Consider the following 23,282-nt stretch of genomic DNA (forward strand, 5'->3'; position numbering starts at 1 on the left):
CGCTCCTTCAGTCAGTCACGGGCAGTCGAGGAGGGAGGATGCACGCCGCTCCTTCAGTCTAACTCTATATCTAACATCACGGAAGGATTATAAGTGGAAAAAAAAGGAAAACTGAAGCCTTGGAATATATAACTAAGTCTCTAAAGTGATAAAAAGTGAAGAAAATATGTATAAGTGGATATTGTGAGACTTGACGTATAGGAAGTGAAGGAAAGGAACGAAGGAGGGAAGGATACGAGAGGTCAAGAGAGAGAGAGAGAGACTGATTCCTACGTCCAGGTGTTGTTGTCTTCTCAGGTGAGCTAATTAGGAGTGCTTAATGACAGGGTTACAGGTGTGATTATGTCCTTACCTGGTTCCGTTTTTTTTTTTTTTTTTAGTCCATTTATTTTTCCTTTCCTTTCTTTTACTTTTATTTATTTGACTTTTCTTTTACTTTCATTCCTTTACTTTCTCTTTCCTTTCCTTTATTACGTAACTTACCTTTTCCTTTCCTTCCTTTCTTTCCTATCCTTTCCTCTCCTTTCCTTCCTTTCCCTCTCCTTTCCTTCCTTTCCCTCTCCTTTCCTTCCCTTTCCTTCCCTTCCCTTCCCTTTCCTTTCCTTACCTTCCCTTACGTTCCCTTCCCTTCCCTTCCCTTCCTTACGTTTCCTTCCCTTTCCATCCCTTCCCATCCCTTCCCTTCCCTATCCTTCCCTATCCATCCCTTCCCTTCCCTTCCCTTCCCTACCCTTCCCTTCCCTTCCCTTCCCTACCTTACCCTACCCTTCCCTTCCCTACCTTACCCTACCCTTCCCTTCCCATCCCTTCCCTTCCTTAACCCACACCATAAGAAAGCCAGAAATAGAGAAATATCAACCCAGAGTTTAATAATAATTGCCAGCAGGAGGCTAATTGTGTATATTACGATAAACACCAGTCATTTAGAATAGGCAATTACCCTTCCTTATGTTTGTGATTACCAGGCTGTTGTGGTTTTTAGTAATTATTCCTGTTGATTAATTACGATTTTTCTCTTTTCTTAATTTACTGTACTTTTTTTTTTTTGTATTCTTCCGCCTTGAAATAACTTGATTGACCTTTTCCTTTCCTCCCCTTCCTCCTCTTTTAACTGTTCCTCCATTTCCCACCTTCCTTTTACCTCCCCCTCTCCCTCTTCCCCTCCCTTCCCCTTCCTTCTCTCTCCCCTCTCCTCCTCCTCCTCCTCTGATGTGATGGTTGTTGATTTTCATTTGTTTTTCTTTCTCTTTCAAATTATTCTTGTTCTTCTGGTTGAAATTGCCGTGGATTCTGTGATGGTTAAGAGGAAGAGTAAAGAGGAATGGATTAAAAGAGGAAATTGTAATATAAACGTGAAGGATGAAGTGGATAGGAAGAAGAAGAAGAAGAAGACGAAGGAAAAAAACAAGAAAAAGGTTAATGGTTTGTTTTTATATAGCTCGTCAGTCCTGTTAGTCACGATAGCTTGTTTTAATTACTAGCAATAACTAACTATGACTGAGCACGTGAAAATTAATTAGTACTTAGAATGAGTTAATTAGCAACCTTTAGCCTCGTCTACGACTCTTTTATTTCAATCATTTAATCACATTTGCGTCAACTACATATATTAGGACAGTTTGTGAGAAGTAGGGACTTGCCAATTCTTGCTATTTATAACTCCTCCATTCTAATCATTCAATAACTAGCCTATTACTTGTTTTCTTTCACGCATCCAGCAGCCCTTTTTTTTTTTTTTCAACATCAGAGAAAACAAAGGACAAACACACACACACACACACACACACACACACACACACACACACACACACACATAAACATAGGGGATTAAAACACTTAACTACTCCCCTTCTCCCTCCCAAAAGAAAATAATAACCACTAGAATTTTAAGGATCGTTCAGAAGCGGTTCGAGACTTGTCCGAGCCGAGCCTGTACTTAAATCAGCGCTTAGCATTATTTTCTGTCTTTTCTAATCCTAATTTTAAAGGGGGGTAAATGCTATATATGGCTGCGCGTGGCCCCAGTGCTCATCTCCGTGGCTTATAGAATTTTTAAAGATTGTTCAGAAGCGGTTCGAGACTTGTCCGACCCGAGCCTGTAACGAACCAGCGCTTAGCATTCATTATCTGTCTCCTTCCTAATCCTGAGTTTAAGGGGGCATACGCTATAGCTGCTCGTGGCCCCAGTGCTCATCTTCGTCACATTAGCCCTTGAGACAGCTGGGTGATTATACTTGTGATCTCCCTATTGCGTCCTTCCTCCCTCTTCCAACCTCCCTTCCTTTCCCTCCCTTTCCCCGGCAAAATAAGTATTCCTGATGTGTTTTCTGTGGTGATTATCGTCCTAAACACACATAGACAAAGGAAAGAGAAAGATTTGACCGCGGGAATCTTCTAATGTTTTAAAGTACCGATTATACCACCACCACCACTACTACTACTACTACTACTACTACTACTACTACTACTACTACTACAAGGAAAGGGAAGGTTGAAGTAGAGGCAATAGCAGTAATCAGACCAGTAATGATAGGCTAATGACCACCTTCGTTTGATATACTCGCCTTGCCCTGGAGTGGAAATCGATGCTATTTTTTTTTTTTTTTTTGGCGGAAAAGGAAAAAAAACAAAAGCCGGCTAATGTCTGCTCTTTCATCATTCATTTATCTTGTTTCACTTCTTATATTTCTTCTTCTTCTTCTTGTTCTTCCTCTTCTTCCTCTTCTTCTTCTTCTTCCGGCATTGCAGAGGAGGTAACTTCGGTAAGGCAAAGTTCATACTCTCTCTCTCTCTCTCTCTCTCTCTCTCTCTCTCTCTCTCTCTCTCTCTCTCTCTCTCTCTCTCTCTCTCTCTCTCTCTCTCTCTCTCTCTCTCTCTCTCTCTCTCTCTCTCTCTCTCTCTATCTCTCTCTCTCTCTCTCTCTCTCTCTCTCTCTCTCTCTCTCTCTCTCTCTCTCTCTCTCTCTCTCTCTCTCTCTCTCTCTCTCTCTCTCTCTCTCTCTCCCTCCTTTCCTCCCCTTCCCTTCCCCCTTCGTTCCTCCTCCTCCTCTTCCTCCTCCTCCTCCTCTTCTTCCTCTTCCTCCTCCTCCTCCTCCATTTCTTAACTACCATTCTCTCTCTCTCTCTCTCTGTCTCTCTCTCTCTCTCTCTCTCTCTCTCTCTCTCTCTCTCTCTCTCTCTCTCTCTCTCTCTCTCTCTCTCTCTCTCTCTCTCTCTTCCTGGTATTTCATTATAGTTTTCTCTCTTCTTTCTTTTCTCCTCCCTCCTCCTCCTCCTCCTCCTCCTCCTCTTCCTCCTTCGTAATTTGCTCTGTAAGTCACGTGACCTCTCAAGTGATTATTACCGTCATTAGTGTACTTATTACGAGTCTTACCTCTCTCTCTCTCTCTCTCTCTCTCTCTCTCTCTCTCTCTCTCTCTCTCTCTCTCTCTCTCTCTCTCTCTCTCTCTCTCTCTCTCTCTCTCTCTCTCTCTCTCTCTTAATTATAGTTATTATTTTTTAGTGTTCATTTAAAGTGCATTGCTGTGTGATTAGTTTCCTCTTTATTTCTTCTTTCTCTTTGTCCTCTTTATCCTCTTCCTCCTCCTCCTCCTCCTCCTCCTCCTCCTTTTGTCTTCCTCTTCATCCTCTTCTTACTTCTATTACTATATGCTTTCTCTTTTCCATTTTCCTTTTATTCCTCGTTTTACTACTACTACTACTACTACTTTTTTTTTTCTACTACTACGGGCCTCCATCTATTAGAGTTGCGTTGTGAGCGGTATATTTTCTCATATCCTTTCACAAAGCAATTCATTGGCCCCACCCCGCCAATGACTGTGGCCGACAACCATCTTTATTTAATATTACAAACTTTACTAAACATTTTATTTTTAAGCTAACAGAGCTTGTGGTTGATACGACTATCAACCACCGTCGCCTCAAAGTCCAGGTCAGCAATGCGGGTGGTTTTGGGTGCAGGTGACCTGGTTCCTCTCAGGCAGACCAAGGCTGACCTCAGGAGGGAGAAGGACAGCCTGCATCTCATCCAGGCGACCACACTGCTTCTTGGCTGTTGTTTCTTATCCGTCAGTGTTTCGGCGAGTCTTGCGTAGAAGCTCTGCCCCCTTGGTCCCATCCCTCCTGCCGTCGTTAATACTACCGGGGTGAAGGAGCCCTGGTCCACATTCTGTATTCTTTCTTCATATGCTCTGTTCTTCTCTTGTTCGTTTCTTCTGTGGGCTGCATCAAGGGTCAGGTCTCTGTGGCAATGGCTACTACTACTACTACTACTACTACTACTACTCTTTCTCTCTCTTCTTCTCTCCTCTAGCGTTCAATCCTAAATAAAGAAGAGGAATCAATATCTCTCTCTCTCTCTCTCTCTCTCTCTCTCTCTCTCTCTCTCTCTCTCTCTCTCTCTCTCTCTCTCTCTCTCTCTCTCTCTCTCTCTCTCTCTCTCTCTCTCTCTCGTGTTGGTCCAGTTGTGTTATGATGTAGTGATTTGACTCCTCCTCCTCCTCCTCTTCCTCCTCCTCCGGTCACGTCATTCCCCACTCGTGACCTTTTGACCTCTGATGAATTTACGGGAGTGAGAAGAGTAGTTATAAGTAGTAGTAGTAGTAGTAGTAGTAGTAGTAGTAGTAGTAGTGGTGGTGGTGGTAGTAATTCTCGTATGCTAATTTCTCCTTCCTTCCTTTCATTCCTATACTTTCTCCTTCCTCTGTAATCATAAGTATGTATAAGTCTACTACTACTACTACTACTACTACTACTGTGTGTATATATAAGTAAAGGTTAAGGCTTCTATCCCTCCTTCTCCTCCTGGCCTTTCCTCACCTCTGGCTGCCTTGAGGTGAAGATAATTGGTGTTGCCGATCTAAAAATATTGATAGGGATGACGAAGGGAGGAAGGGGAGGAGGGAAGGTGTTTAATTAAGGAAGGTAAAGTTTTGGCTGCCTTGGTGTGGTTGTTGATGGTGGTGGTGATGGTGGTGGTGGTGGTGGTAGTGTTTTTTTCTTTTTAATTATACTACCTTTGTTCTGCTTCTCTTTTTGTTGTTTCTTTTGTTTTTTATTTTTCTTAGTGTTCCTCTTCTTCTTCTTCTTCTTCTTCTTCGTTGTTGTTGTTTTCTTCCTTTCCACGATTATACAAAATGATAGGCTAATGACATTTTTTTCCTCTAACACACATCCCCATCCCTTCCTCCACCCCCTCACACAGCTCCCCCCTCTATACCCCTCCCCCATTCACCCCCACACACCTACACTGCCCCCCTTCCCCCATCCATCCCCTCCTTCCCCTTCCTTCCTCCTCCACCCCTTCCTCTTCCCCCATCCCTTCCTTCCTCCCACACACACTTATCCACCCCCTCCCTCACATAGCCCCCATATACTACACCCCCCCTACACACACACTGCCCCCCTCCCCCATCCATTCCCTCCTTCCTCTTCCTTCCTCCCATTCCCCTTCCTCTTCCACCATCCCTTCCCTCCCACACACACACACATCCACCCCCTCCCTCACACAGCCCCCACATACACCCCCGACACACACTGCCCCCTCTCCCTACACCTTCCCCTCACTCCTCCCCTTCCCCTTCCCCTCCCCCCTACAACCGGACACACAAAGTAGCCTCAGTAATCCGGTGACAGATGAACGAGGAGGCGTCTTCCGTCTTGACTTAGCGACACTAATAACGCCGCCAGAACCGTCCCCGCCGCTCCCACGGAAAAGAGCAGAAAAAGAAGGAAAAAACGAGCGGGGAAAGAGACGGTAAGGTTATGGCGTGTTGCTACTTTCTTACACACGGACAGACGCGCAGACGGGGAGACCGATATACAGACAGGGAGACGGGAAGACTTAGAGGTGAGAGACAGAGAGATAGGGAGACGGACAGATATGGGGAGAGACAGAGACAGACGGGTAGACAGTGAGACCGATATACAGACAGGGTGACGGGTAGACATATAGAGGGAGAGACAGACAGACAGGGAGACGGACATATATGGGGAGAGACAGAGACAGACGGGTAGACATGGATACCGATATACAGACAGGGAGACGGATGTACGGATACGAGGAAAGACAGCCAGACAGACAGACGGATACGAGAGAGACAAACAGACAGACGGATAGACGGATACGAGGAGACAGACAGAGAGACGGATAGGCGGATATGAGGAAAGACAGACAGACAGACGGATAGACGGATACGAGAAGAGACAGACAGACAGACGGATTCGAGAAAAGACAGACAGACAGACAGACAGACGCCCTCAAAAACGGAAAGGTGGTTGACTACTGATAGTTATTGAGACAGGCGTGGACAGGGAGATTCACAGACAGACGGAGAGACGGGAAAAGACGCACAGACAGACAGACAGGGACACAGACAGAGAAATACAGACAGACAATGAAAGATAGACAGAAAAGAAGATGAAGACAAAGAAAGAAATAAGAAAAGAAAGATAAAGACAGGCGAAGAAAAATAAGAAAAAGAATGTTATGGAATTTTGCGACCCTCACACGCACGCACGCACGCATATATATACACACACACAACAGTAGCACAGTTAGTAGTAGTAGTAGTAGTAGTAGTAGTAGTAGTAGTAGTAGTAGTGCCGGTGAAGGATTTAGTACCAGTTTTCCCCTATAATGGGGGGTAAAATGGTCTGTCTGAGAGAGAGAGAGAGAGAGAGAGAGAGAGAATAATGATAGAAGAGTTGCATTAAGAAATATATCCTTCCTTCCTTTCTTTCCCTCCTTCCTTCCTTTCTTTCTTTCTTTCTTTCTTTCTTCCCGAGTCGTTCTTCATTTTCACTTTCCTTATTGCACGGATGATAAATTCTCTCTCTCTCTCTCTCTCTCTCTCTCTCTCTCTCTCTCTCTCTCTCTCTCTCTCTCTCTCTCTCTCTCTCTCTCTCTCTGTCACTTTTCATCTACTAACCTATCTATCGTATTTATAACTATCCATCATTTCTCCATTAAAAATATTCCTGATTTCCACAGACAGACCTTATTAACCTCAAAAAACATATTAATTAGTGACTTCCGATCGTCTTTTGTTTAATTAGCGCCCATAAAGACCGTTCCCGATGCAGCTATAGACGCCGTGACGCCCATTAATAGACGGCGGAAAGGTATTGGATATCGGAGAAACAGGATCGGGGAGGCATTTATAGATGGTGTGTTGTTTTGTTAAGGAATCGTACCCTGAAAGCAATTACCTCAACCTGGGAGGGGGATCGATGCAGAGGAGGAGGAGGAGGAGAAGGAATTCTTTTGGTTGAAGCGAAGGAGAAATGAAAAGGGAGGAAGAAAAGGGAAATATGAAGAGGAGGAGAAGAAGGAGGAGGAGGAGGAGGAGGAATTCTCATGGTAGAAGTGAAGGAGAAATGAAGAAAAGGGAGGAAAAGGAAAATAAGGAAGAAGAGGAGGAGGAGGAGGAGAAGGAGGAATTCTGTTGATAGAAGTGAAGGAGAAATGAAGAAAAGGGAGAAAAAAACGGGAAAACTTATTATGGAAGAGAATGAAAGGGAAGGAAAGAAAGAAAAAATGTAGATGGAAGAATAAAAAAAAGAACAAGTTAATAGAAGGAAAATATTAAAAAAAGGAAGGGAAATATGGAAGAGGAAAAGGAGGAAAGGGAAGGAAAAATGAAGAAAGGAAAGGAAAATAATGTAGAGGAAAGAATAGAAGAAAAAAAAACCAGGTTAATAGAAGGAATATATTAAAAAAAGAGGGAGAAGAACAGGGAGGAGTACTTTTTTTGTCTCCCTTTTCATTCTCCCTTTCCCTCCCTTCCTCCTCTTCCATAAATTTTTCCTCCCTCCGACTCTTCTTCCCTCCCTCTTTCCTCCATGAAATTGCCTCCTACACCATATTCCCTTTCCTCTTTTCCTCCCTTCTCCCTTTCTTCTCTTCCTTCACCCTTTCCCTCCCTTCCTCCTCTTCCATAAATTTTTCCTCCCTCCGACTATTCTCTCTCCTTCCCTCCCTTTTTCCTCCATAAAATTGCCTCCTACAATCATCCTTCCCTTCCTCCATTCTCTCACTTTTCTTTTGTCCTGTTTTCTCTCCTTCCTTCCTTCCTTCCTTATTCCCTTTTTTTTCCTTCCTTTCGTTTTCTTTTCTCTTCCTTCTTTTCTTCCATTTTCTATCTTCCTTTTTGCCTTCCTTCCCCCTCCCTTTCCTTCCTCCTCCAACACCTCCTCCTCCGCCACCCACACCCCCTCTGACCTATTCTTCCTTCACCCCTTAACCTTCTCTCCTCCTCCTTCCCTTTCCTCTTCCTCCCTTCCCCTCTCCTCTTCCTCCCTTCCCCTCTCCTCTTCCTCCCCTTCCCTCCCTTCCTCCCTCATCATTGATCCCACAACATAATCCAGAGTAACAAAGAGGCGAGCAAAGAGGTCACAATCCAACATGGCGGATTTGACCCCAACTTTTGACCTCCCGACCTGACCTGACCTGACCTGAATCTGATCTGAGGAAATCAAAGAAACAAAGAAAGAAAAAACAAAGAAAAAAAAGAGTAGGAAAAAAAAGTAGCAAAGAAGAAAATAAAAAAAAGAAATCAATTAAAGAAATCAAGAAAAACAACAAGAAAGAAAGAAAAGAAAAAGAGTATAGAAAAAAACAAAAAAATAGAAGAAATGAAGAAGAAAAACAACAAGAAAGAAAAAAAAAAGTATCGGAAAAAAAACAAAAAAATATAGAAAAAAATAAAGAAATACAACAAAAAAGAAAGAAAAAAAAAGAGAGTATGGAGTAAAAGGTCTAGAAATCAATGGAGAAACACTGTGTTGCTGGCCTAAGTGTTACACCCGGGAGCCCCAAATCACCCAACACACTTATTGCGTGTCGCGGGGAAGGACTTGTGTTGCGCAGGTTGCTTTTTTTTGTTCCTCTGTTCACGCAACACTTTCATTTTGCGTCACTTTTTTTGTGTGTTATTTTTATCTACTTTTCGTTTCTCCTTTTTTTATTTTCTACTTTTTCTCTATCTTGCTTTTTTTATCCTTCTCATTTTCCTTCTTTATTTTCTTTCCTTTTTTTTCCTGTCCGTCTGTCTACCTTCCTTCCTTCCTTCCTTCCTTCCTTCCTTCCTTCATTCATTCATTCATTCATTCATTTCTTCCTTCCTTCCTTCCTTTTCCTTCCTCTCTCCCTTTTTGCCTCCCTTTCTTTCTTCTTCCTTCCTTCCTTCATTATCAATTTCTCCCTACTCTCTTATCCTTCCTTCCTTCCTTCCTTCCTTCCTTTTCCTTTCTTCCTTCCTTCCGTCCTTCCTTTTCCTTTCTTCCTTCCTTCCTTCCTTATCAATTTCTCCCTACTCTTATCCTTCCTTCCATCCTTCCTTCCTTCTTTCCTCCCTTCCTTCCTTCTTATCAGTTTCTCCCTACTCTTAACCTTCCTTCCTTCCTCTCTCTCTCTCTCCCTCCCTCCTTCTCCTTCCTTCCCTCCTTCTGATGCTAATAATAACACCCCATTTTCTTCTTTTTCAGGGCATACTCCTCCAATGGCGCCCTGTGAGTGACGTCATCGGGTGTCCTTGAGGGGTCGTCCGTCAGTGTTCGTGCAGCAGTGATGGGGTGTGGACGTCGCTGCGGCTGCTGGGCCTTGAGCGAGCTGGAATTGGAGCGAGCGAGGCATCAGAATACGCTAGAGGAGAATGCGCGTTACCAGAGACACATCCAGGTGAGAGAAGGGGGTCAGCAAATGAGCTCAGAGGTGTAGTAATTATTATAAGTGAGGTATTAGGTCAGGGTAGGTCACAGAATAGGTCACAGCTTAGAGTATAGGGAAAGATTGCAAGGAAAGGTCATGTTTGGGCTAGAAACGGGGGTCAGAGGTGAGGTGTGAGGTCAGGGCACGTCATGTTAGGTCACAGCTAAAAGTAATGGGTGAGATTGCAAGAAAGGGTCACATGTTTGGTTTGATATCAGGTAAAATAGGTCAAATGTTAGGGGTCAGAGGTGTGGACATAGTTATAGGTGGTGTGAGGTCAGGGCAGGTCACAAATAAGGTCACAGTTGAAAGTTATGGGTAAGGTCGCAAGGAAAGGTCACGTGTTTGGTCATAAGTGTAAGTATGCTTGATATCAGGAAAAAAGAGGTCAAAGGTTAGGTTATAGTTGAAGGCATTGAATAAGGTTAGGGAAAAATCACAAGTTAGGTCACGGCTAAAATGATAACGAGGAAAGGTTGCAAGGAAGGGTCACATGTTAGGTCTCAGATTAAAAGGTTGTATAAGTGAGGTCAAGAGAGGTCATATAAGTTAGGTCACAGCTGAAAGAAGGGTTTTGGTTGTTTTCACTGGTTATTTTACGCACGATTTCGTTATATGCGTGCTGGGCCCACATTCACCACGTGATGGACGACGCGGGTTCGAATCCCCACGCTACCACCTGGGATTTTTCAGTCACCGCCGAGTGGCTTAAAACTATCCACATGCTGTCCTGAAGACCACCCATCAACCCGGACTCTAGAGGAAACCGTCCAAGTGAATCAAGAACAAGTTCCGGGGGGCAGCATGAGCCAAGAGAAGATGGCGCCACTATAAACACTTGCCTGCGCCACGACGAGTTGGGGCCGAGTACCATCCAGGCCCCTCAAGAGAGCCTACTGGTGTTATAGGCGTACACGTAAAAAAAAAAAAAAAAAATGCGAATTCCAGATACTACACGGTTTTGGGGTAGGAGGAGAGAACGCGATGAACGGGAGGAGAGAACGCGATGAGCGGGAGGAGAGAACGCGATGTAATACTGAAGTGATGGTTGTTTTTTTATTAGTTTTCTTTATTGTTTTAACGCGAACTGGACCTCGATCGTGACCAAGGAGACCGTGACTTACTATCGTGTGCTGGGACGAAATATGTTTGAATTACACGAACCTGGTTATTCTTATCTTCTTCCTCCTCATCCTCATCCAATTCGTATCCTCCTCCTCCTTCTATTCTTCCTCCTCCTCTGTTTTTATCTTCTTCCTCCTTCTTCTCCAATTCTTATCCTCTTCCTCCTTCTATTTTTCCTCCTCCTCTGTTTTTATCTTCCTCCTCCTCCTCCTCCTCCTCCTCTTCATCCAATTCTTATCCTTTTCCTTCTCTTCTTCCTCCTCCTTCTTCTCTATTTTTATCTTATTCCTCCTCCTCCTCCTCCTCCTCCTGCTCCAGTTTTTTATCCTCTTCCTCCTCTTCCTTTTCTTCTCCCTCTTCCCTCTCTTCCTCCTCCTCCTCCTCCTCCTCCTCTATAAATAAGTAAGGGTTTGAAAGGTCAGATTTTACAGTGTTTTGGTATTATCGTGTTTATTATTATTATTATTATTATTATTATTATTATTATTATTATTATTATTATTATTATTATTACTGGTTAGTTATGTGGTTGAAAGGTCACGATTAATGGTTGCAAATCACGTGATGAGAGAGAGAGAGAGAGAGAGTACTGGATCATTGAAGCACTGCAACGATCTCTCTCTCTCTCTCTCTCTCTCTCTCTCTCTCTCTCTCTCTGCAGGGTCAATAGATATAATTATGACCTTGGAGAATATTAGGTCAACTTCCCCTCCTCTCCCCACCCTTTTTTTTTTACCTACTTCTCTCCCTTCCCTCCCTTCTCTCTCCACCATTCCTCCCTTTCTCTCTCCCTTCCTATCTATCAATCTTTCTTTATTCTCTTCCTTCCCTTCTTCTCTCCCTCGTATTCCTCCTCCTCCATTTTCTTCCCTTCCTTCTTCTTCTTCCTTTTCATCCTTCTTTCATCTTTCCTTCTCCTCCTCCTCCTCCATCTCTCTCCCTTCCTCCTCCTCCTCTTTCTCTTCCTTTTTCCCTTAATTCCTTACCTCCTTCCCTCCCCTCTCTTTCTCTACTCTTATCGTTTCTTCCCTCCTTCTTCCCATTCCCCCTTTCCTTCATTCCGACCTTCTCTCCCTCCTCCTCCTCCTTCTCTCCTTTCCTCTTCATTCCCTTCCTTCTCCACCTATCATTGTCTAGTCACATGATTTTACTTCTTAATCTGTTCCCCTTTCTCTCTCTCTCTCTCTCTCTCTCTCTCTCTCTCTCTCTCTCTCTCTCTCTTCCGTCATTTTTTCCCTTTCCTTCCTTCTTTTTCCTATTTTTTTCTTCCCTTTCTTTTCCCTTTCTATTTTCCCACATTTATTTTTTTCCTCTTCCCTTCTTCCGTCTTTTCCTTTTTCCTACTTTCTTCTTTTCCTCTTTTTATCTTTTCCTTTCCTCTCTTCTCCCTTCTTCCCCTTTTTGCTCTCATCCGTTCTTTTCCTCCCCTTCTTTCCTCTTCTTAATCCCCTCTCAGGCTACATCAACCAATAATTATGTAAGGTGAGATACTGCCCTCTCTCTCTCTCTCTCTCTCTCTCTCTCTCTCTCTCTCCACTCATCCCTCTCCACCTCCCCCTCAGGACCTTCGCGAGGAGCTGTCCACCTTACACTCCACCGTCGCCGACCTTGAGAGGCGCTACTCAGACCTCTCAGCGCGATACAGGTCTACGGTGGCGTCTCTGGATGATGTGAGTGGGAATGGAGTGGGGGTAGAGAGGGGCTGAGTGGGAATGGAGAGGGGCTGAGTGGGAATGGAGTGGGGGTAGAGAGGGGCTGAGTGGGAATGGAGAGGGGCTGAGTGGGAATGGAGTGGGGTTGGAGAGGGACTGAGTGGGAATGGAGAGGAGCTGGAGTGGGAATGGAGAGGGTCTGAGTGGGAATAGAGTGGAACTTGAATTGGACTGAGTTGGACTGTGTGGGACTGAAGTGGGGTTGGAGAGGGACTGAGCTAGCTTGGAGTGGGGCTGAGTGGGACTGAGTGGAACTTGAGTGGGTCTTGAGTGAGACTGAGTGGAACCTGAGTGGAACTTGAGTGGGAGTGAGAGAGATTGGACAGGTGTTGAGAGTGAGAGGGATTGGACAGGACGGGAAGGAGAGGGAAAGAAGAAAGAAAGAGTAAAGGAGGAAAAAAGGGAGGAGAGGAAGAGGAAGAATGGAACCAGTGTCCTGTCCACCCAGCAGTGAATGGGTACCAAGTTGTGTCCCGTCTCCTGGGGTCTGTTCCCTTCTATAATTCCGCCCCCTCCTGTCTCTCTCCGGCATATGACCACAGATGTTGCGCCGACTAAACAAAGCTTTCCAACTTTTTTCCTTGGGTGGGGATGGAACCAAAGCCTTACTCTAGTTACACGTTTCTCAGTCTCCCAATATGACCTCTCTTACATGGCTTTGCTCTCTTTCAGGTCAACGACACAACGCTGAGACTCAAGGACCACTCTGCTGACCTTTCCGAGGAGAACAGGCGGCTAAGGCTGACCTCGGAGAAGCTGGAGGAGGAGGTGAGTCAGGTCATAGGTCAAGGGGGAGGTCATGTTAGGAGGGAGAAGAAAGAGGAAATAGAGGAGAAATGAAGGAGAGGAGATGGGAGGACTAAGCAACCCTCCTCTTCCTCCTCCTCCTCCTCCTCCCTTCTTCTCCTTCCTCTTTGAACAGACACACACTCCTTTTCTCCCTTCCTTCCCAACTCCTAACCTTCTCCCTTCTCCTCCTCTTAACTCTCATCTCCCTTGTTCCTCTTCCTCCTCCTTCTTCTAACCCCCTTCCCTTTCCTCCAGTAACAGACATTCTCTATAGGAACATCTGTCTCCTCCTCTCTCTCCTAACCAACACTTCTTCTTTCCTCCTCCTCCTCCTCCTCCTTACCCGCATTTTCCTTTCTTCTCCTAACTCATATCCCTTCCCCTTCCTCCTCCTCCCACATACACTTTCTCCAAGAACATGCTCTCTAGGAACATGTCTCCTCTTCCCCCTCCTAACCAACACTCTTCCTCCCTCCTCTTCCTCCATAACCTCTCCCCCCTCCCCACAGACTCGCTCACTCCGGGAACAGCTGGACGAGGCAAGGGAACACGCCGAGGACGAGCACCGCCGTCGAGTGTCCAGCGAGGTCACACTCTCCCGCGACCTCGCCAGCACGGAGAAGCACTACACCAACTCCCTCCGGCGGGCGCACTCCCTCCACGACATCGACCGCCAGCACCTCGAACACGACATAAGCCGCCTGACGCACGCCCTGAGCCGGCAGAAACAGCACCACCGCGACACACTCCGGGACATTCACCACTACCGTCACAGTCACCTCCATCGTCACCACTACTGCCTCGCCCACAGCATATACGATTGTTACGACTGTCTCCACCCTGACCCTATGCTGCTAGACTGACCGGCTGGGGTGAGGGGTGAGGTGAGGAGAGGAGGGGGTGGGGGTGAGGTGACTGGGGATGTTGTAGAAGTGGGTTGAGATGAGATTGATTTGAGGTGAGTAGGATGTCTTGGTTATGAGGTCTTGCAGTCATGAATATAAGGTGAAATGAGATGAGGTTAGGGGTGGTGACATGAGTAGGTTGAGATGAGATGAGATGAGATTGAGTTGAGGTGAGTAGGATGTCTTGGTTATGAGGTTTTGCAGTCGTGAATGTAAGGTGAAATGAGATGAGGTTAGGGGTGGTGACATGAGTAGGTTGAGATGAGATGAGATGAGATTGAGTTGAGGTGAGTAGGATCTCTTGGTTATGAGGTTTTGCAGTCATGAATGTAAGGTGAAATGACATGACGATAGGGTGGTGACGGTGGTGGTTGGGGTTAGTGACATGAGTAGGTTGAGATGACATGAGATGAGAATTTGAAGTGAGAAGGCCCTGTTGGTTATGAGGTTTTGCAGTCATGAATATAAGGTGAAATGAGATGAGGTTAGGGGTGGTGACGGTGGTGGTTGGGGTTAGTGACATGAGTAGGTTGAGATGACATGAGATGAGGATTTGGTGAAGTGAGAAGGCCCTGTTGGTTATGAGGTTTTGCAGTCATGAATCTAAGGTGAAATGACATGAGGTTAGGGGTGGTGACGGTGGTGGTTGGGGTTAGTGACATGAGTAGGTTGAGATGACATGAGATGAGAATTTGAAGTGAGTAGGCCCTGTTGGTTATGAGGAGGTTTGGGTGGTCATGAATGTAAGGTGAAATGACATGACGATAGGGTGGTGACAGTGGTGGTTGGTGGAAATGGTATGGTAGAAATTGGGTATGGTAGAATTGGGTTGAAGAGGCTGATGTCTGTCAGTTTAGGTAATCCTGGGTTTGATGGTAGCAGCAATGTATGGTAGAAATTGGGTATGGTAGAATTGGGTTGAAGAGGTTGATGTCTGTTGATTTGGGTAGTCCTGGGTGTGATGGTGGTGGTAGAAATCTAAAGTTCGGTTGACAAGGTTGATGTCTGTTGATTTGGGTAGTCCTGGGTTTGGTGATGGTGGTGGTGGTGGTGGTGGTGGTAATACAGAATTGGGTTGACAAGGTTGATGTCTGTTGATTTGGGTAGTCCTGGGTTTGGTGGTGGTGGTGGTGGTGGTGGTGGTAATACAGAATTGGGTTGACGAGGTTGATGTCTGTTGATTTGGGTCGTCCTGGGTTTGGTGATGGTGGTGGTGGTGGTGGTGGTGGTGGTGGTAATACAGAATTGGGTTGACGAGGTTGATGTCTGTTGATTTGGGTAGTCCTGGGTTTGGTGGTGGTGATGGTGATGGTGGTAGAAATATAGCAATGGTTTGGTCTGGCATGAGATTATACAGTTTGTGAATGCAAAGTCAAACATTACATTAATTAGAATATAGATTAAAAAATACTAACATATCAACGAAACAGGATTAAATTATTGCATTGTGACGTAGGAATTTAAAACTAGCACCACAAGATAGGTATACATGGTAGTTAAAAATTCATAATAAAAATCTTGATGATATAAGAATGTATATATAGAGAGAGCAAAAATTCTTCGGCAATGATGAAGTTAAAATGTAAATACCAGAATGTTATTGAGACTTAAGTTAGTAAATTTAAGAAAGAGGAGTTTGTCTTCTGCTATAATGAGAAAGTCAAGATGTATATAAAAGAATGTTAGGATAAGTTAGCGCATTTAAAGAAAGATGAGTTTGTCTTCTGCTAAAACAAGAGAGTAAGGATTTATATAGAAGACTGTTAAGGATAAGTTAGCACATTTAAAGAAAGATCAATTTGTCTTCTGCTAAAACAAGAGAGTAAAGATTTATATAGAAGACTGTTAAGGATAAGTTAGCACATTTAAAGAAAGATCAATTTGTCTTCTGCTAAAACAAGAGAGTAAAGATTTATATAGAAGACTGTTAAGGATAAGTTAGCACATTTAAAGAAAGATGAGTTTGTCTTCTGCTAAAACAAGAGAGTAAGGATTTATATAGAAGACTGTTAAGGATAAGTTATCACATTTAAAGAAAGATCAATTTGTCTTCTGCTATAATGAGAAAGTAAAGATGTATATAAAAGACTGTTAAGGATAAGTTACCGCACTTTAGAGAGAGCGAGCAACGTATTTTCTGCTGCCGCTCTGTACCGTCAGGGAGGAAAAGAAAGCAATACAAATGTGTTCATCGTGAAGTGTCAACTCTTTGCAGCTCAAACGTTCCACTGCCCTTCAGAGCAACACACCGACCCAGCCTTGTTATGTCAGAGTGTCGTTAATCTGTGTAGACAACGCCAATACCTTCTCTCTGTAAAATCTCCCTTTCGCATGATGGTCCTAGTACATTCTTTCTGCCTTTCTTTCTTTCTCTGTAAAATCTCCCTTTCACATGATATGGTCCCAGTATGTTCTTTCTTTCCTTATTTCTGTCTGTTTTTCTCTTTATAATCTCCCTTTCACATGATATGGTCCCAGTATGTTCTTTCTTTCCTTCTTTCTGTCTGTCATTCTCTCTCTTTAAAATCTCCCTTTCACATGATATGGTCCCAGTACGTTCTTTCTTTCCTTCTTTCTGTCTGTTTTTCTCTTTATAATCTCCCTTTCACATGATATGGTCCCAGTATGTTCTTTCTTTCCTTCTTTCTGTCTGTCATTCTCTCTCTTTGAAACCTCCCTTTCACATGATGGTCCCAGTACGTTCTTTCTTTCCTTCTTTCTGTCTGTCATTCTCTCTCTTTATAATCTCCCTTTCACATGATGGTCCCAGTACATTCTTTCTTTCCTTCTTTCTGTCTGTCATTCTCTCTCTTTATAATCTCCCTTTCACATGATGGTCCCAGTACGTTCTTTCTTTCCTTCTTTCTGTCTGTCATTCTCTCTCTTTAAAATCTCCCTTTCACATGATATGGTCCCAGTATGTTCTTTCTTTCCTTCTTTCTGTCTGTCATTCTCTCTCTTTAAAATCTCCCTTTCACATGATATGGTCCCAGTATGTTCTTTCTTTCCTTCTTTCTGTCTGTCATTCTCTCTCTTTAAAACCTCCCTTTCACATGATGGTCCCAGTACGTTCTTTCTTTCCTTCTTTCTGTCTGTCATTCTCTCTCTTTAAAACCTCCCTTTCACATGATATGGTCCCAGTAAATTCTTTCTTTCCTTCTTTCTGTCTGTCTTTCTCTTTATAATCTCCCTTTCACATGATGGTCCCAGTACATTCTTTCTTTCCTTCTTTCTGTTTGTCTTTCTATGTAAAATCTCTCTTTTGCATGATGGTGAGCCTTGTGCTGGTAGGAAGTTAAGCATACCAGCACCAGCTCACACAAAAGCCATGCCCATCAGCGACGCCTTCCAAAACAACACACTGACCCAGCCTTGTCATGTCACGGTGTTGTCACTAATCTATATAGACATTTCCAGTTAATATGAGCCTTGTGCTGATAGGAGGTTAAGCATATCAGCACCAGCTCATACGAAACAAGCCATGCCTATTACCGATGCCTTTCGAAATAACAATGTAGAGGACACTAACCAGACTAGAATGTTACTATAACTATAAAAGGGAAGGGAAATCAGTGTAGTACAGGAGCTGAGATGATGTGCAAAAGGCCCCATCACACTGACTTACTGGTCGAGTGTTAGCATGAGAGTCTTTTTGTGACCTTTTCTGCATCTTCTCAGCCGCTACAAGATTACCCAAGCCACCCAAAACCAATCCAGTAAGCCTCCTGTGCCCTGCCCCTCAAGAAGTCAGTGTTGAATGGTTGAGGACACTTTTGTTGCCTTTAATAGAGAGATTCACCTCATATAACAATCTTGCTCTGGTGATATCACGGCGTTTGTTCAGCGGAAAAGTCGTGTTGTCTGAGAAAAGCTCCATAAATGAATACATAATTTAATACTGGGAAGATACGCCGTTTGATAAGTGGGGGAAAAAAGCTTGTCAGTGTTTTGTTGCCCAAGAAAATCACTTAAAGCATTAAATAAGCTTGTCAGTGTTTTGTTGCCCAAGAAAATCACTTAAAGCATTAAATAAGCTTGTCAGTGTTTTGTTGCCCAAGAAAATCACTTAAAGCATTAAATAATCTCATACACGTCATATTAAGGAGTATACTGAAGGGGCGAAATGGTTAATTCGGTGGTGATATTAATGACTTCAGTGCTTATGTCAATGTCTTGCTGTCTGAGAAAATTACGTAAACCATTAAATAATCTCACATAGGTCATATCATAGTGCTTATTGAAAGGGCAAAATGGTCATATCATAGTGCTTATTGAAAGGGCAAAATGGTCATATCATAGTGCTTATTGAAAGGGCAAAATGGTCATATCATAGTGCTTATTGAAAGGGCAAAATGGTTAAGTCGATATTGATATTAATGACTTCTGGGAGAGGGCGGGCCTAGGAGAGTGACTGGTTGGTGTTGACTCATGTCTAATCAGAACTGCAAACAATATCCTGGTGTCCAAAGATGTTAAAATACACTCAGTACAATAGCGTTTAGATTCTCTTTGTGGTTGCCTTCCTTCCCCGAGTCGCATCACACTTAGAAGGGCTGTCCACCAATCTGTTCACTAAAATTATATGGGGGTGTTGTGGTGACCTAACATGTGTCTTGTCTAACCTCCTAAAGCTAACAGTTGCATTAATAGGTGTGATAATTATACTTTCCATCAATCTGTTCACTAAAATTATATGGGGGTGATGTGGTGACCTAACATATTTGTCTAACCTCGTAAAGCTAACAACTGCATAAAAGATCAGATATAATAAGCGTGATAATTATACTTTCCATCAATCTGTTTACTAGAATCATAGGGAGGGGGTGATGTGGTGACCTAACATATGCCTTGTCTAACCTCCTAAAGCTAACAACTGCATAAAAGATCAGATAAGCGTGATAATTATACTTTCCATCAATCTGTTTACTAGAATTATAGGGAGGGGGTGTTGTGGTGACCTAACATATGTCTTGTCTAACCTCCTGAAGCTAACAGTTGAGGGATGAAAGGTGAGATAATGGCCTTAATAGTTATGCTTGCCTGGGTAGGAGTTATAGTGGTGTGAGAGTTAGTTTGAAGTACATACAGTGTTTGGATGTAAAGAATGATTTGCACTCCGTTAGTTCCATTGTTGCCTCTTCCTCTATGTTGATATTATAGTGAGTGACATTTAACCCGGTAGCAGCAGGGATCATGTTTCTTAATGGTCCCTCTAAGCGAGAAAAATGAGAATAAATCATCACACACGCAAACCATTTCATAATATATATCAAAGCATTTGTGATCAGTTTATGCATCATCTATTTTCAGGGGTTTATATCATGGCACAAAGTTGGCCCGTCGCTGCTACACGGTAAAGCCACAAATTTGGCCCGTCGCTGCTACACGGTAAAGCCACAAATTTGGCCCGTCGCTGCTACTCGGTAAAGCCACAAATTTGGCCCGTCGCTGCTACACGGTAAAGCCACAAATTTGGCCCGTCGCTGCTACACGGTAAAGCCACAAATTTGGCCCGTCACTGCTACACGGTAAAGCCACAATTTTGGCCCGTCACTGCTACGGTAAAGCCACAAATTTGGCCCGTCACTGCTACACGGTAAAGCCACAAAGTTGGCCCGTCACTGCTACATGGTAAAGCCACAAATTTGGCCTGTCGCTGCTACACGGTAAAGCCACAAATTTGGCCCGTCACTGCTACACGGTAAAGCCACAAATTTGGCCCGTCACTGCTACACGGTAAAGCCACAAATTTGGCCCGTTACTGCTACACGGTAAAGCCACAAATTTGGCCCGTCACTGCTACACGGTAAAGCCACAAAGTTGGCCCGTCGCTGCTACACGGTTAACAGTTTATGCCTGGGTAGTGGTTATAGTGGTGTGAGAGTTAGTTTGAAGTACATAAAGTGTTTGGATGTTAAGAATGGTTTGCCCTGTTAACTCTACCTCCCTGTCAGCGTGTAGTGGGTGACAGTTAAGGTGTAGCAAGTACTGAACTTCCCCTCCCTTTTTTAAAACTGGCCTTAAAAGCTGTACTGAACTTCCCCTCCCTGTAAATGGTATAAAACAGGCCTTAAAAGCTGTACTGAACTTCCCCTCCCTGTAAATGGTATAAAACAGGCCTTAAAAGCTGTACTGAACTTCCCCTCCCTGTAAATGGTGTGAAACAGGCCTTAAAAGCTGTACTGAACTTCCCCTCCCTGTAAATGGTATAAAACAGGCCTTAAAAGCTGTACTGAACTTCCCCTCCCTTTTTTAAAATGGGCCTTAAAAGCTGTAAAGACTTGACCTCCCCTCCCTGTAAATGGCGTAAAACAGGCCTTTGTAAACTACTAATGGCGTAAAACAGGCAAGTCATAAATACCTCCACAACTCGCCGGAGAAAAACTGGAGTCAATTTTCTTAAATCAACCAATACAAGTGTCTATATCCATTTATTGAAAAATCCTCCAGATGTGACAATCAAACAAATTATCCTGCCCTTATACATAATGAATTCATCCTGGGTGGAGTGACTGATGTGGGGACTCAGGGTGTATAGCAGGTGTACAGTTCTATGTTTCCTTTTAACCATTTGAGTCTTCTTCAGGGAAAATAAGACTGCTGGGAGAGACGGCTGCTGGTGTGTCATCCTGCTGGGTTGCCTCTGAAGAGAATTTACTGATTGGACCCTCTGTGTCTACCGTCCAGGGTGTGTCCCCCTCTCAGGCATCAGAGTCGGGCTAGTTATGGCAGCCGCTGGGAGGCAAACACGGAGAAATATGTCAGTGAGCTCCATTTCAAGGCGACCAGCGAGATGGTCCACCGGGAGGATGCATAAGCAGCGATCTCTGCATGCCGTCTCATTCTCTCTGAATAAGACCGCTGAAATGAAAGAAGAAATATAGTTAACCCAGTAGCAGTGACGGGCCAAATTTGTGCCATGGTATAAACCCCCCAAAATAGATGATACATAATCTGATCACAAATGCTTAGATATATATTATGAAATGGTTTGTGTGAGGGGTGATTTTTCCTCATTTTCTAGCTTGGAGGGACCATTAAGAAACATGATCCTCGCTAGGCTACCGGGTTAATGGTCCCTCTAAGCGAAAAAATGAGAAAAAATCATCACTCACGCAAACCATTTCATAATATATATCAACGCATTTGTGATCAGTTTATGACATCTACTTTGGGGAGTTGATATCGTGGCAAAAATTTAGCCCGTCGCTGCTACAGGGTTAAATGCTACATCCTGCGTGTCCCTGCGCCACGCACACCACACGATGCATTCCAGAGGCATTTGAAGTGTTCCTCTCTCTGGCGTCTTTGTTGCTCTTCAGGTGTGGCGCACGGTGGACCCTGCCAGGCGTCGACCCTCCAACAAGCCACCATGATCTGTTGGGATAGAGCGATGAAGCAGTGGAGTGAAAGTAGAAACACTTCATCAGTTGTCTTGAAATGCAACCCCAACCCCACTTGGTGCCGGGGATCAACTCATGGCCGGCCACTACTATGACAACATTGTATGCAAGGCTTTAAATACACACAAGGGATGCTCAAATTTGTTTTCTTTAACACCAGATGCTTAGACTATTTTCTCGGAGACTCTTTGAAGTATAATTGACTTAGTATAATAATTTTTGTGCTGTATAATCTAGAATATAATTTGTGCTGCATATTTTTTGTGCTGTATAATCAAGAATATAATTTGTGCTGCATATTTTTTGTGCTGTATAATCTAGAATATAATTTGTGCTGCATATTTTTACAACAATTTTCACTATTAGATAAAGTATTAATGTAACCTCTGCCTGATAATGGCTTTCATAATAATATTTGTCACACTAAAAATGAGAAATCTTCAGTAGAAAGCCTGTGAACATTTATGCCCTGAACCATGAATGCTACACTTTAAACCTCTGATCTCCTTGCTGTAAGTCAATCTCATAAACCCAAAATTATTTCCACATGTTTTTTTAGGGAGTCTGATGATGATGATGATTAGGGCGGTCTGTCTTGGCGCCGCAACTTCGGGGTCATTTGGCGCCGAATCTAATACAAATTAATTAACTCATAAAACTATAGAAGCTTAAAATTAAAAAAAAAGTGATAAAACCAACACTGATAAAACTATATAAAACCAGTTACAAATTAAACCATGATAAAATACAACTATAAAAGGATAATAAAAACTACAGGAGGTTGTTACGGAAGGAAGGAAGTAGTGAAGGAGATAAGATGGAGGAGTCGGCGGCATCAAGGCAAATAAAGCAATAATGAGAAAAAAAAATTAAGGCGATCCAAGGCGAGAGAGAGAGAGAGAGAGAAACAATCGGACATACTCTACCAAATAAATTAAATAAAACGAACTATCTGAAGGCCTGGTTCTCTCTCTCCCTCGTCACCTGTTCCCTCCAGTACGTAGCGGGCTTTTTTTTTTAGTTTTCTTTTTTTTTACGCCCTTGCACTGTCTCCTCTGCTGTAAAAAAAATAAAAACTCACCTGGAACTCACGTAATCACAGGTATTGGCTCCGTTCTCCTCTATAGTGTTTCGTTCAGGAGCTCCGAGTCACGTAACAATAGTAGGACCTAACCTGCTGTAAGTCTTCCCTCCTAACACACACACCGTTCCTCTACTCACCTGAAACTCGCGTAATTACAGGTGTAGTAGGTGTCCCGTGATACTCTACTCAGGTGTTCAGAAGCTTCGAGTCACGTAACAATAGTAGGACCTAACCTGCATCTGCGTCTTCCCTCCTAACACACACAACGTTCCTCTACTCACCTGAAACTCACGTAATCACAGGTGTTGGGGTTCCGTTCTCCTCTATACAGTGTTACAGGTGTCCAGGAGCCTTGAGTCATGTAACAATGGTACTTAACCTGCTCTACGTCTTCCCTCCTAACACACACACCGTTTCTCTACTCACCTGGAACTCGCGTAATCACAGGTGTTGATGTCCCGTGCCCCCTTATGTAGTGTTTCAGGTGTCCAGGAGCCTTGAGTCACGGAAGAGTGAGACCTAACCTGCTTCTGCGTCCTCCCTCCTCGCCTGCCAG

At 43.7% G+C, this 23,282-nt stretch overlaps 1 protein-coding gene and 1 long non-coding RNA gene across 18 annotated transcripts; one reads left to right on the forward strand and one right to left on the reverse strand.

Annotated features, from left to right (window-relative positions):
- LOC126983730 (paramyosin-like) lies at positions 1-21,846 on the forward strand. 16 transcript variants are annotated; one of them, XR_007736190.1, is made up of 8 exons: positions 1-297; positions 9,486-9,678; positions 12,396-12,503; positions 13,218-13,313; positions 13,844-14,292; positions 14,410-14,632; positions 14,769-15,322; positions 15,498-18,734. XR_007736190.1 is itself a non-coding variant. In XM_050836794.1 (6 exons), the coding sequence occupies exons 2-5, from the start codon at positions 9,568-9,570 to the stop codon at positions 14,195-14,197; spliced, it is 669 nt and encodes a 222-aa protein (XP_050692751.1). In that variant the 5' UTR covers positions 1-297; positions 9,486-9,567; the 3' UTR covers positions 14,198-14,218; positions 21,562-21,846. The 16 variants fall into 16 exon arrangements, 1 of the variants encoding a protein (XP_050692751.1); XR_007736191.1 differs by having other exon boundaries at positions 14,769-15,236; positions 15,323-18,734; XR_007736195.1 differs by having other exon boundaries at positions 14,769-14,847; positions 14,988-18,734.
- Positions 20,656-23,282, reverse strand: LOC126983731 (uncharacterized). Of its 2 annotated transcripts, none has more exons than XR_007736205.1 (3): positions 23,153-23,282; positions 21,499-21,616; positions 20,656-21,087 (listed from the first exon to the last, which is right to left on the reverse strand). It is a non-coding gene; the product is annotated as an uncharacterized LOC126983731 (long non-coding RNA). The 2 variants fall into 2 exon arrangements; XR_007736207.1 differs by having other exon boundaries at positions 20,656-21,100.

Source organism: Eriocheir sinensis, chromosome 54 (genome assembly GCF_024679095.1).
Source record: "Eriocheir sinensis breed Jianghai 21 chromosome 54, ASM2467909v1, whole genome shotgun sequence".
Taxonomy (NCBI): domain Eukaryota; kingdom Metazoa; phylum Arthropoda; class Malacostraca; order Decapoda; family Varunidae; genus Eriocheir; species Eriocheir sinensis.